Genomic DNA, 12377 nt, shown 5'->3' on the forward strand with positions numbered 1-12377 from the left:
CGGCTGGATTTCTCTTGATTTTGATTACTATCGGTTGACAATGTTTGCTTAGTTTTTGAAGTCTGATTTGGTATATTTTCTGGCTTGAATTTGTGAACTATTGTTGATGACTTATGCAGGTTTTTTTTCTTCCGATTTTGTGTATTATGACTTAATAAATAAAATACCTTTAAATATTAATTACTAGTAATACAATGCAGGAAAAACCCTCCGGCCGCAGCGTGTAAACATGGTAGTCGGCCGCTCGCTCGCCCTTGCTCACCCTCTCCCCATACCGTGCGCTGCGGCCGATCTCGGATGCTGCTTGTACTTGTTAACAATCATGTTATCTGCTTCATTTTAACGAGAGTAAAAATATATTAAAACTGTCAGCAAATTGATAAAAGCTTTGTGTCCACAAAACAGGGCACAACACTGGCCCGCCAGTTGTTTTCATTCAAAACGTGGCTAAAGAACTTGCATGGATCAGGCTGAAAACATCTGGCAATACGTGCAGATTATAAGGAATCTTGTTATGAATTGAGATGTTATGTTTTTCGAGTAGATATACACAGCGACGGACTGGATGCACACCCGCCTCGACTCGTTTTAACTGCCACAGCGATGTTTATTTTGACAGCTGAAGCAATTATCTTTTCCCCGTGGGTTGATAGAAAAAGGTCGCCTCGACTCGTTTTAACTACCGCAGCGATGTTTATTTTGACAGCTCAAGCAATTATCTTTTCCCGTGTGTTGATAGAAAAAGGTTGCTTCACCCAGCATAAAAGAAAAGGAAGGCTATGCCACTTATTTCCCAAGCAGGAACACACTGGCTGCCGTCTGTCTCCCCCGCATTTATCTTTCTTCTAGTGATAATCTAAATGGTTATTTTTCTGTAATAGTTATTTCCATAACAGTTCTTGGTGAATAACAGGATATTTAAACTGTTATTGAATAACTGTTATTTGAGAATTCTGGTAAAACTCATATTAACCGTCAATTCTGTTATAACAAGACCACTATATTGTAACATAAGCCCAAAAACTATGCTAGGTTGAATATTTATATTATAATTAAGTTATTTTGGTTACAAATTGAAATAATGAAAGGTTTTTAAAACCATATCGTATGAAAGCAACAAAATTTGAAAACTAGGTATCTACTAAGCATTTTTTTTTCAAACAATATCCAATATGCAGTTTTTGTTAGAGAACAAATAGGAAATTTATTTCATCGACCAGCCTGCATTGTAATTCAAAAAAGTTACATTTTAAGCTATATATTGATTGCAAGAACTGTCCAGAACTGGGTATAATAAACAGTTCCCAAGAACTCAACTCCTAAACTGTTATTGAATAACGAGAACTGTGTAAATACCGGTATCGTCAGATTCGTTTCTTCAGAATTTGAGAATCAATAGTATGTAACGATCACAAGAACTGCGAAATACGTATCCCAAAAAAGACTCAAGAATTCGTTACAGCGAACAAGTATGGATTACTAGACGTGGGATAGTAAGTTAATAATTTAAAAACTCTGTTTCATTTGTTAAATTTTCCAATCATTACTTTAAATAAGATAAACAAAAGTCTTACCAGGTCTTTAGTTAATGAAATGTACATATGGTGACACCTTGCAATAGTACAGGAGTTGAAGTTATACTATTTTATTTGCTCGCTAGATGGGACGTGTGCGCTACCGTAGCAATCTAGAATTCAATTTTTTTTTCTTGATAACCAGAAACGTAACGGAACCTGTTATGGTTTCATAACAGTTTATAACAGTTATCCTAAATAACGCTCATCTTAACTAAGTACATAAATTTTATTTAAAATTTGAAATTTATCATAAAAAAGGAATATTTTAAAAATATACAATATACATTATCTTATAAATAATATAGGCCCCAATAAACAGTTAGCAAATTGTTACAAGTATTTTATACAAAGTACTTTACAGTCACCTTAACAAATATAAACAAAATTGATATACATAATTAATAATTAATTGGTTCGTACATTATTAGGCTGTTAATTCATTAACTCAAATCGGGACACAAATATCAACAAAGTGCTAAACTGTTATTCAAGAACTGGGAACAGTATACAGAACGGGAATGACGTAAGAACAAGGAGCTGAGCTACGATACTAGCTAGCTAACAGTGCGCATGCAGTGTCGCGACCTAGGTAATGTCAGCAGTATTATAACGTGGTCATAACCATACAGTTAATTTCAGTGCCAATAGGTTGTGTGCTCGGTTGCTTGATGTTCTCCATCAGCTTGGTAACTGTTATGATAATTTATGAGAACAATAACGTAACTATTATTATTTGATAACGGTTAAAATATAACAGCTACGTTAAATAACGCTCATCCCTACTTTCTTATAACATTCCACGTCTCACCTCTCGCGCGAGCAATAACGAAATGACCACACATTGGGCCGTTTCGGAAAACATCTATTACGACCCCCCTTCTATTACGACCCTATTCCTGGGAACCGTGAGGGGTCGTTTCAGAGAGGTTTGACTGTAAACCACATTAAATAAAATGTCAGAGATACGTCTGTATATATCAACTAGAACTTTATTATCTCACAGGGTGAAAACAATAAATCCATCCAATCTTACAGTTATTCACATTTGTTTAAAGCTGACATGAAATTTTTGTTCTTGAGTAAAAGAGTTGAAGTATCTTAAAATGTCCAACTTTTATGGTGAGGTTTTCTTGCGCAATTCATTTTTTGGACTTTGTGTATAATTGTGTGTTAACATTTGATTAATTTCAGATATTTATCATAAATAATTCTATTAAATGAACACAATTACTTTCAAAATTATTGTTTACGTTTAGGAACAGAACTGGTTAAAAATGTTTCATTGCAATGTTTAGAAATTCAGTTCTTCCAACTGCCTTTCGAAAATATTTCTAATGTAGGTAAATATAATTTTGCTGAACGTGCACAAAGATACCGTATTTGGTACAATGCTTTAAAACTTATTTTAATAAGGGCAAAGTAATTTCCTATTTGTTTATGTAAAAACAGTACTTACAATTTTATTGTCATGCACAAGTCATTAAAGTTTAAAGACGAGAGATATCTAAATGAATCTAATTTTCGCGTTCACATCACTTAAGTTTTGGTTCGTGGCAGTATGGTTAACTGTGGCACAAAAAAAATTAAGTTGTTTACAATTTCAAAAGAAGCTGCTGTAACCACATGGCACATGCAGTAACGTATAATAAATAAATTCACACTATTCACTTTAACTTTTACTGTTCCGTCTAAACTTTTCTGATAGTTTGCTATTAATTGCAGCACTGTTGCAAAGTATACTGCGGGGAATGCTTTCGCATAAAGCGGGAGAGTTATGCATTAATACTATAGGGAAAATGGCGGTGCAAGTAAAAAAGTACGTTAATCACAGGAATTCGTAAATTTTAGGAATGTAAAATTGAGGTTCTACTGTAGTAGTTATACATTCTGCGAGGTAACTCCCTCACACTTAGTTGTCAGATTCGTGATGACTATAATTACATGTTTTGCTAAATCTATGAGAATAGATATGTAAATTTTTAGCTATCACGTTGGACAACAGATTTATGGAACTTTCGTTACTGTTGCATGAAATGGCATGTAAATTCATGTATCTCAATAGTAACTGTTCCACAGTTGTGTTTATTCGTCAGGTAGTACTGTATTTATCACCGAAAAAATATTTACCTGAACTAATCATGGAGTTTCTTATATTCTACTAATGAATTTATTTATGTATGTGGGCATCATTTTCCAACTAATAATTTGAAATTATTTGAACTGTAACATATGTGTCTGGTAATATATATGTATTTTCAATCTAATGAACATTCTATAGATACTTAGTTTCATTGATTCACTACATGAAATTCAATCTTAATACTGAAATGATTTGGTCAGTTCAATGTAGTTGGAACGAATAAAATAATAATGCTGCGGACCAATTAATCAACAGTTAATAACAGTTAATATAACAGTTCATCAAAGTGTCAAGTCAATTATTACAATATTACACACTGTTAGTTGGAAAACAAACTGTAATCATCAAATATAATGGAAAATTGTAAAATTTAAAATTACTTCAAGTAGTATAAAAGTTTTACAACTGGTTCGTGCAAATACCATGACTAAAATGACTTCAAATAGCAGAGCAGTTACCACTGGGTTTTACTTTACAAGTTAGTGAACATTTAAGCAAATCAAGTGGCAAATATATCTAATATTAACACATCAGTTTTGGCAGCAAAACTAGTTCAGTCATCTTTGTGGTGTGTAAGGCTTTAAACTAAGTAAAATCGTTAGTTTGACATACAATATATTTTACATGAAATGAACGAAAACAAATTTGTAATCGACAGTGGGATTTGACTGTGATAAAAATATATATAGTCTCAGAATGGTTTCGATATTTAAAGTTAACAACATCGTAACTGTTTATATGTTACTGACCTCAACATAACAAAACTGTACCAAAGGTGATGAATATCGTCCAGCGATCTATCACCAGTGAAGACGAACCGTTACTGGATGTACTCTGGAATCAGCGATGCTGGTAACGTCCTTCCTTCCTTCGAGGAAAATTTTCATGGCTCTCGAAATGATCAACTAGTGACTGGATCTGTATTTCTTTCTGTTGTCGATTTTAGCAGTTAGTAGTAAATCTCAACTCAAATTGTATCTTGATTCCAATTTTCGATGACTTGACTTAACTGCGCATATCAAAATGTTAATATCTCAAAATCATACTTTCAATGTTACTGTATTCGATGTGTTTCTATTAGGGATGGGCCGGTTGAATCCTCGAATCCCACCGAATCTCTAGTATTCGAAAGATTCGAAATTCGAGGGAAAAGATTCGGGATTCGAGATTTGAGGAAAAATATTGATGTAAATGTAGTACTTTAAAAACTTAAATGCTTACAATTTACTTGGCCTGTTTACGTTTTCCTTGGAACACATCCTATTGAGGTACAGTAGAACCTCGTTAATACGTGATGGTCAGGACCGAGATAATCACGGATTACCGAATTTCACGGACTAGCAATTAAAAGCCCGGAAGGTCTTGTCAAGCTTCTCAGACACCGGCGTGCAGCTGGGTTAAGGCCAAGGTCATGTGACGTAACATCTCCCGAGGCTTACTGCGCCTTGGCAGCAGATAGATAAAAAATAGTAAACTCCCCATTATTCGTGTTAATTGGGACCCGCCAATGCCCGTATAATTGAAATCCTGTAAAAAAAAAAATAATAAACCCGGATAATCCATTCATGGTAAGGGCCGGCCGTCTTCGAACTAGTGTCTCTGCTTAAAACGTACAGCACTGCCTAGCCATTAGTTCACGGTCATTTACAACAGCCAAAGAGAGAAAGATAAGATTGTGCTGACCTTGCACCCCCCCCCCCTCTTATTACAGCCGAATGCCAGCCAGACACGTGGGTTGGTACAAACAGCGTTGCAGAGTTTGGCGGCCCACGCGATGGCTTGCAGTTAATTTTAAGCGCTGACAATTTTTACTTCTCTTTTTTTTTTCTGCTCTTTTAAATCGTCCCGGATTATCCGATTCCCGAATTAGCGCATCACGGATTAACCTGAGGTTCTACTGTATTGTACTTTTAATTCGTTATTATATAAAAAAATTATGAAGCATGTACTAATTTGGGAAACTTACTTTATATTCATGAACATGGATGCATTGTCACTACATTGTCATTAAATAAGGCATAAATCACAGATGTATTCTCAGAATATGCTAAAAAATAAAATAAAGCACATTTAGGATCTAGACTAGTAATATGAATCTTTTTTTTAATAACTTTACAGAGAAATCTGTTACTTAGTAATACAACAATAATGCCGACTTTCATCACAAGTTATGGTCACACATGTAGTAATAACAATGAAATAATGAATGACAAAAATTAATACATTATACAATTATTATTTTAATCGCGATTCAATTTTAAATATTCTGATACACGTTCTATTTATGAATTTTTTTAGGACCAAGTTTGGTTTGTGTAAACTACCAACGTTAAAATTAGTATTATCTGAGAATTCCACGATGGCCAACCAATGAATTTGTTAGCCAATCATTTTGAGCAACACAAAAAATAACTAATATTAATATAAAGATTTTTAATGGGTAAACTAGAGAAAACACCCCGTCACTTTTAACTTCGGGCATATTAATCACTATGCTTTAGTGAGGCTTAATTTTAAAAGACGCACGACAATATTTCTGATGGCCTAAAACCATTGAAGCCAAGATGGCGCCTTTCAGTTTCCATTAAATATTTCAGGAAAGTGTTTATCTTCATTTGGGACTTTAAACAAATGTCAAGTAGGTAACTACAAAATATTGTTCCGTCGGATGTTGAATTTTGTTTTCTTATTTCCGTGGATACATGAATCACTGTACTCACAGATTTTGCCTGAATGCCTTACATCCACCAAGTCGGATTCTATAGCAATTGATGAAATTCTTACGTGATCCTACAGTTAACCCAGAAATAAACATCCTCGAATACTGGAAAACTCAGTCTGCGTGTTCACCCAGGCTACATAAACTGTCCAAAAAATATTTGTGTTCACCACCTGCGACAGTGTTCTCTGAACGTTTGTTCAGCACTGCAGGAAACATAGTGACCAAAAACGGAATCGTCTTGATCCAGACCGTGTCAAAATCCTTGTTTTTTTAAATAAAATTTTAAAGGGTTAAATAATTCTGCATAATGTTTAATTTTTTCTCTTAACTTATAAATTATTTTATAATTAACCCTTGAGATCTGGATTCGGATTCGAGGGGTGGATTCGAGGTACTGTTTGGGATTCGAATTAGAGATTCGGATTCGGGAAAAATGGGATTCGACCTATCACTAGTTTATATATTCTGATTAGCTTGATAGCAGTTGTCAATTACATCTTTTATAAGTATTGTACTGCTGCCAATTGGACCTTAAAATCAAAGCTTCCTATTTAGAGATAGTCCAGACAAAAACTAAAAGCTTCCAGAACGTTTTCTTGTTTGGTGGTTCCGAGCAACGATCAACGTTTGTCTTTTAAAAATATCTGCTAGTCTGACCGACTCAGAAATGTTATCAAACTTCTAGCCAATCACCGAGGACGTTACTAATTTGTGTATTTTGGTAATTTAGCATATAGAATTTAAATGCATATCAACAAACTTATTTAAACATAAAATTTACATACATAGACTTGATCACATATTTTGAAAAGTTTACCACTTGAAGTAGTACTAAAATAAAGAAATTATTAACTTTTTATACAAACACTAATTTGTAATTTTACAACAACTCATTTCATTGGCAGTTGAAAACATTACATATACCGTATTTACTCGCATAATGTCCGCAGTAATTTGGATACATTTTTGACAAAAAAAATGGGGTGCGGACATTATGAGGTGAAGTCCAAAATAAAATAGTTTTTCCTCAAAATTTTACATGTTTTGTGTAGAGTAAAAAAATTGTTCTCTCATAATTAGTTTACTAGTACCCTGATTTTACGTATGCTCACGGTTCTGCAGATTGCATTAGTAAAATCGCTACTTCGTAAAATTGGCACCCTTCCCTCGGCCCATTTGAAAAATATTAACGGCGGCACTCTACTTCGCAGAGCGCTGGTGACTGACGACCCTCCGCAGCGCACGTGAGAAATGTGACAGGTGTCGATATAATTGGGTGCCGGCGATTAGTGGAAGCGTAATGCTTCGGAATCATTCAAGTCGAGCTTTGGGTTGGTGGTGTTCTTTGTTTCAGCCCGACCGCAAACACAAACAAAGAAACATTTGCGATTCCTAGCATCGCTATAGTACCAGTTCCTTGACACAGTTTTCCTTTTCCTCCTTTTTGTTATTTCGTTGCTCTTAGTAACACCTTAAGATACCACTCACAAATAACAAAATGCTCAGGTTTCAAATTCCAAAGACCTTTTTATATTTTTATTCACAACGGAACACAAACCCAAGCTTCTTCATCACTCTCCAAAACCATTGTTGTATCTTTTTTTTAAAAAAACAAAACTAACCAAAAACACATCTGGCCACACCAACCTTCTCAATCTAAATTCTCTTGCACCACATCTTACTCCGCCAAATTTCCCAACACAAATAAAAACACCTTCCAGGTACAAATAAAAAACACATAAAGAAAACCCTTAGTCCGGGAGTGCAAACACTTTACAGAAGACGCCACTCTTATTTTTTTTCTTCTTTCACTCGCGTGTGCACTCTTGAGTTCAGAAGCGTGGGACGTCTGCAATTCATCATATTGCCATCCGGGGCAGTAAGCGTGGGCGAGGCCAGAAACCAAAGTTTCTATAACTCGCTAAGTGCATAGTAAATCAGGTGCACCCCACACTGGTGAAGAATCATTTGAATCGACGGCGGGGGTGCGTGTCTTGTTGGAGAGGTTTGGGACATGGTCCTGTGTGTGCGCTGGTAGGTTGTGTAATGCTAGAGAAGTTACGTGTAGCGTGGGACGTGTACTGGCTTGTGCTATATATAGCCCATCCCCTTGAAACTTGCGTGACGTCGCAGGCAGCTGCACAGTAGAGTGCGAGTTTCTGAGTCCGGACGGTTTCACCATGCTACAAACCCTCTCAGCGACCGCTCCGGAGAAATTAACAACTCAAGGTCAAAGCATTGTTGACAGCGTTGGTAAATTTCCATCCCGTTAGTGTGCCTTTCAGGGGTGGCCAAGGTTGCTTTGTCTGGTGCGGACTTTATGCGGATTTAAAAAAATTCCATTTTAAGTATTTAAAAAGGAATGTGCGGACATTATGCAATTAAATACGGTATACGGCAGAGATTTAATACTGCTCGCCGAAAGTATGGCGCGTGGAAAAAAAATTACTTTTTTGAGAAAAACATATTTGATGGACAAATAAATTAGATAATTTAGTTGCAAATGTAGTTGCTTCAGAATTTGTATAGAAATAGCCTAAAATTTACTTTCAGAAGTCTTTTTATACAGTGCATTTTTTTACCTTTGGCGGGGGGGGGGAGAGGCAGTGTTTCTGTGCTGCCTCCAACCTCCCCACCCATTCGCTATTCTAGTTCCACCGGTGATAAAAGGTGCTGGCTTCAGAAAAAAACATGTCATCTATTTATTTGCTGCCATTTCCATCAGTTCAACATGACAAAGGAAATTTGAACTAATCACCAATTATTTTTTATATTTAGCCACATTTTTGTAAAGTTATCTCTTATACATTAGCGTTACGCATTATCGTGTGACAATAAAACAATTGGCGATTTATTTTAAAATTTGTTTTAAAACTTTGCAGTGTCAGTGCTTGAAATATCAGAATTTCATTTTAATGAAACTTGTATAGCAAAATTTTCTGTAAAATATGAAAATGGGCTAATCTCAGCCAAAGCTATAGTGTAAAAAAATCCATTTTAAACATTTCTATTGAAATTTAATGTTTATTTATTTATAACTGGTACATACTTTCAATCAACTATATTTTAATCAAATGAAAAATTCAAAATAACATCATGACTTTCTAAAATGTTATGAATAATCTGAAACTAATCCTTATCAGTTGATCAAAAAACTACCTAAATAAATACTGTATTAACCTTATCCCCATACTAATTGAACAGATCTTCATTTCAAGAAGACATTTTTCTACATAGTTAAATAGGGCTATACCTCCATTAATCTGACAATTGGAAAAAACTTGATCCAACCAAAAAAATCTTAATTAATGGGGATAATTTTTTTGTACATTTAAAAAATGTTTTATTCTATTATAAAGTTGTGCTCTATGGCGTGTGTATAGCACCAAAACACACCGAAACACGGACAGCACGAATAACAGAAGTCGTGCTTTGGAAAGAGACAGTAAATACCCATTAAAATGTACACTTCAATCTAAGTATGAGACAGGCTGTAGAATCTGTATTGACGACCGCCCACTACATAAAATATATCTTTTTCAATGCTGCAGGAGGAATTCGCATCTGGTGAACTTTCTGACGGCGAACAAGGGACGCAACTTCGTGAAGTCGCACGGCCGGGAGGTGCAGCGCTTCATCCAAAAGCAGGGCCTGGACAAGACGTTCGTGGAGTGCGACGCGCACATGTGGCGGGCGGGGGACCGCCAGCTGCCCTGGGGGGTGCAGGTGGATGGCGGCAGCGACTGGGTGGCCCTCTCCCGCCCCTTCGTCGAGTACGTCTCCGCGGGGCTGGCCGCCCGCACGGACCCCCTCATCGTGGGCTTGAACACCGTCTTCAAGTACACTCTGCTGCCTGCTGAAGTGAGCGTCTGCACTGTCTTCTCAGATTCTCAGCTTCATATCAACTTGCAGTTGTTTTAAGATGAACATGTTTTTTCTTGGTTTCAACAGTTTGTATGCCATAATAAATTATTTATTGAAAATATGGCTTGATTAAAAATTTGATGGAATACCTTAAGTTAATAGTGACTGGCTGTGTAGTCATTGGTGTTTATAACTGAATTCATTTTTGAGAGTGATTACAACTTTAATAATACAGTCCATCATCTTGTAAAATCTCTCATTGTATGCTCTCTGCCTTAATGAAGGCAAAATTTTAGTTTCAAAGTGTAAAATGTGGTTATGGGGTAGAAACTGTTGAACCCAATTTTGGTAGTTTTTCAGTGCTTAATTAATTGTTCCCCTTAACTCGAGCTACAAACACTTTTTGTACTTCCACTTATGTAGTGATGTTAAGCTGTAAAACATGGAGAAACCTGAAAGAAGTCTGCAGAAAATAACTTTTAAAACCTAGGGAAGAACGATCATTGAATTGGCAAAATTAACCGGAAGTACACTATGTATATATTTGTCTATTCCATTAAGCGTGGGTATCATAAGTTCATTCAACAGATTATATTTACATGAATCAGTATAATACATAATTACAGTTAACATATCCAAAAGCATACTAAAATCAAAATGAGACATTGAGAAACTGAAATATACTTTTGCAGCAAAGCTTCAGAATTTTTTACGTTCAGTTGAGTGAATTCCACTTATAACTAAGGAATGGAGATTGCCCAATATCTGAACACCAGTATCGGTTATCGGCATCATTGGTACTTTTTCCGATATCGACTATCAGTAAAATAAAATTGATGTTAGCGGTTACACAATTTTGAATTTGCTTGGAACATTGCAAGGGAAATGTATGCGTATTGCGTCTCAGGTTACTGGCGCATCAGCAACACAACATTGGTGTTGCTGGTACTTCTCTGTCTGTTTCCTGTCATACTTAATTACCATGATATGGGAGGGGGAGGGGGGATAGAGTAGCCCAAGCTCAAGTCTCACATCCTCCCGTAATAGGACACTCCCTGTTCCTGCACTACAAACAAAAGCGGTTGTTTGGGGCCATAACTAACATCCCTGCTATATGCAAACATGTGCATTTTACAGAAAAATAGATAAATACATGTCAGTAAAACAGTGACTGGCATAACGCAGTGTGAAAGTTGACAGTTCAGGCTTACTAAATCCATTACCTGCTCAGGAAATTGTTTTCTTCCTAACTAACAAAAAAGGGGAGGGATATCTAGTGTCACCATTGGCGTAGCTGTGTTCATTAAGTTGGGGGGGACAAATAATGATTTTGATGTCACATAAAATTCCCCTCCTACTGACAGGGGGTCCGGGGGTCCTCCACCGGAAAATTTTTGATTTTAAAAGTGCAAAATAGCGCTTTTTAAGCAGTTTTGTATCCAACCATTGGATACATCGATGTTAAAATTATTATTGTTTCCTTAAGATAAAATTTGATGAGTGAAAAATTTACGAATAAAGTTGGGCAGAAGGCAGGGAGGGCACAAGCTCTTTTTTTTTTTTTTATTCGAATGAAATTAAAGAGTATTATTTTGCAATCATAATGATATTTTTATAAATTATTTTCTACAACTAATTCATTTACGATATTTTCAATCTAAATTAAAAAAACATGTACACTTGGAAACATTAAAAAAATTGTTTATAATTCATAAACTTTGCCTTCTTGTCCACATAATAGGCTACATCTTATGTCACGACTACTTTGACTGATTAGCCCTACACTAGAGTCATGCGAGTATAGGCTTTTTAGGTCGAGTGGAGTTCGAGCGAGTATTCAAGAAATGTTTCGAGTCGAGTAGTAAAATCCATAAATATCCATTATTTATATATACAGTACAACCCTGTTATAACATTCTCCAAGGGACCAACTTAAAAAAATGTTATAAGCAGGAAAATGTTATAAGCAGGAAATCATAAAATTACATCTTCACTTTGTATAAATTACGTGTCGATTGATTAATTTAAAGAGTATAGGTAAAACAACACAATACAGGAGTAATACACTAAGTAC

The 12377-nt window shown here is 35.6% G+C and overlaps 1 protein-coding gene across 1 annotated transcript in view; it reads left to right on the forward strand.

Annotated features, from left to right (window-relative positions):
- Window positions 1–12377, forward strand: part of LOC134541698 (xylosyltransferase oxt) — an 80035-nt gene that overhangs the window by 14181 nt on the left and 53477 nt on the right. Inside the window, exon 7 of the mRNA XM_063385337.1 lies at window positions 9991–10300. Within this exon, the coding sequence (XP_063241407.1) occupies window positions 9991–10300 (310 nt within the window). The remainder of the gene's footprint in view (window positions 1–9990; window positions 10301–12377) is intronic.

This window comes from Bacillus rossius, chromosome 1 (assembly GCF_032445375.1).
Source record: "Bacillus rossius redtenbacheri isolate Brsri chromosome 1, Brsri_v3, whole genome shotgun sequence".
Taxonomy (NCBI): domain Eukaryota; kingdom Metazoa; phylum Arthropoda; class Insecta; order Phasmatodea; family Bacillidae; genus Bacillus; species Bacillus rossius.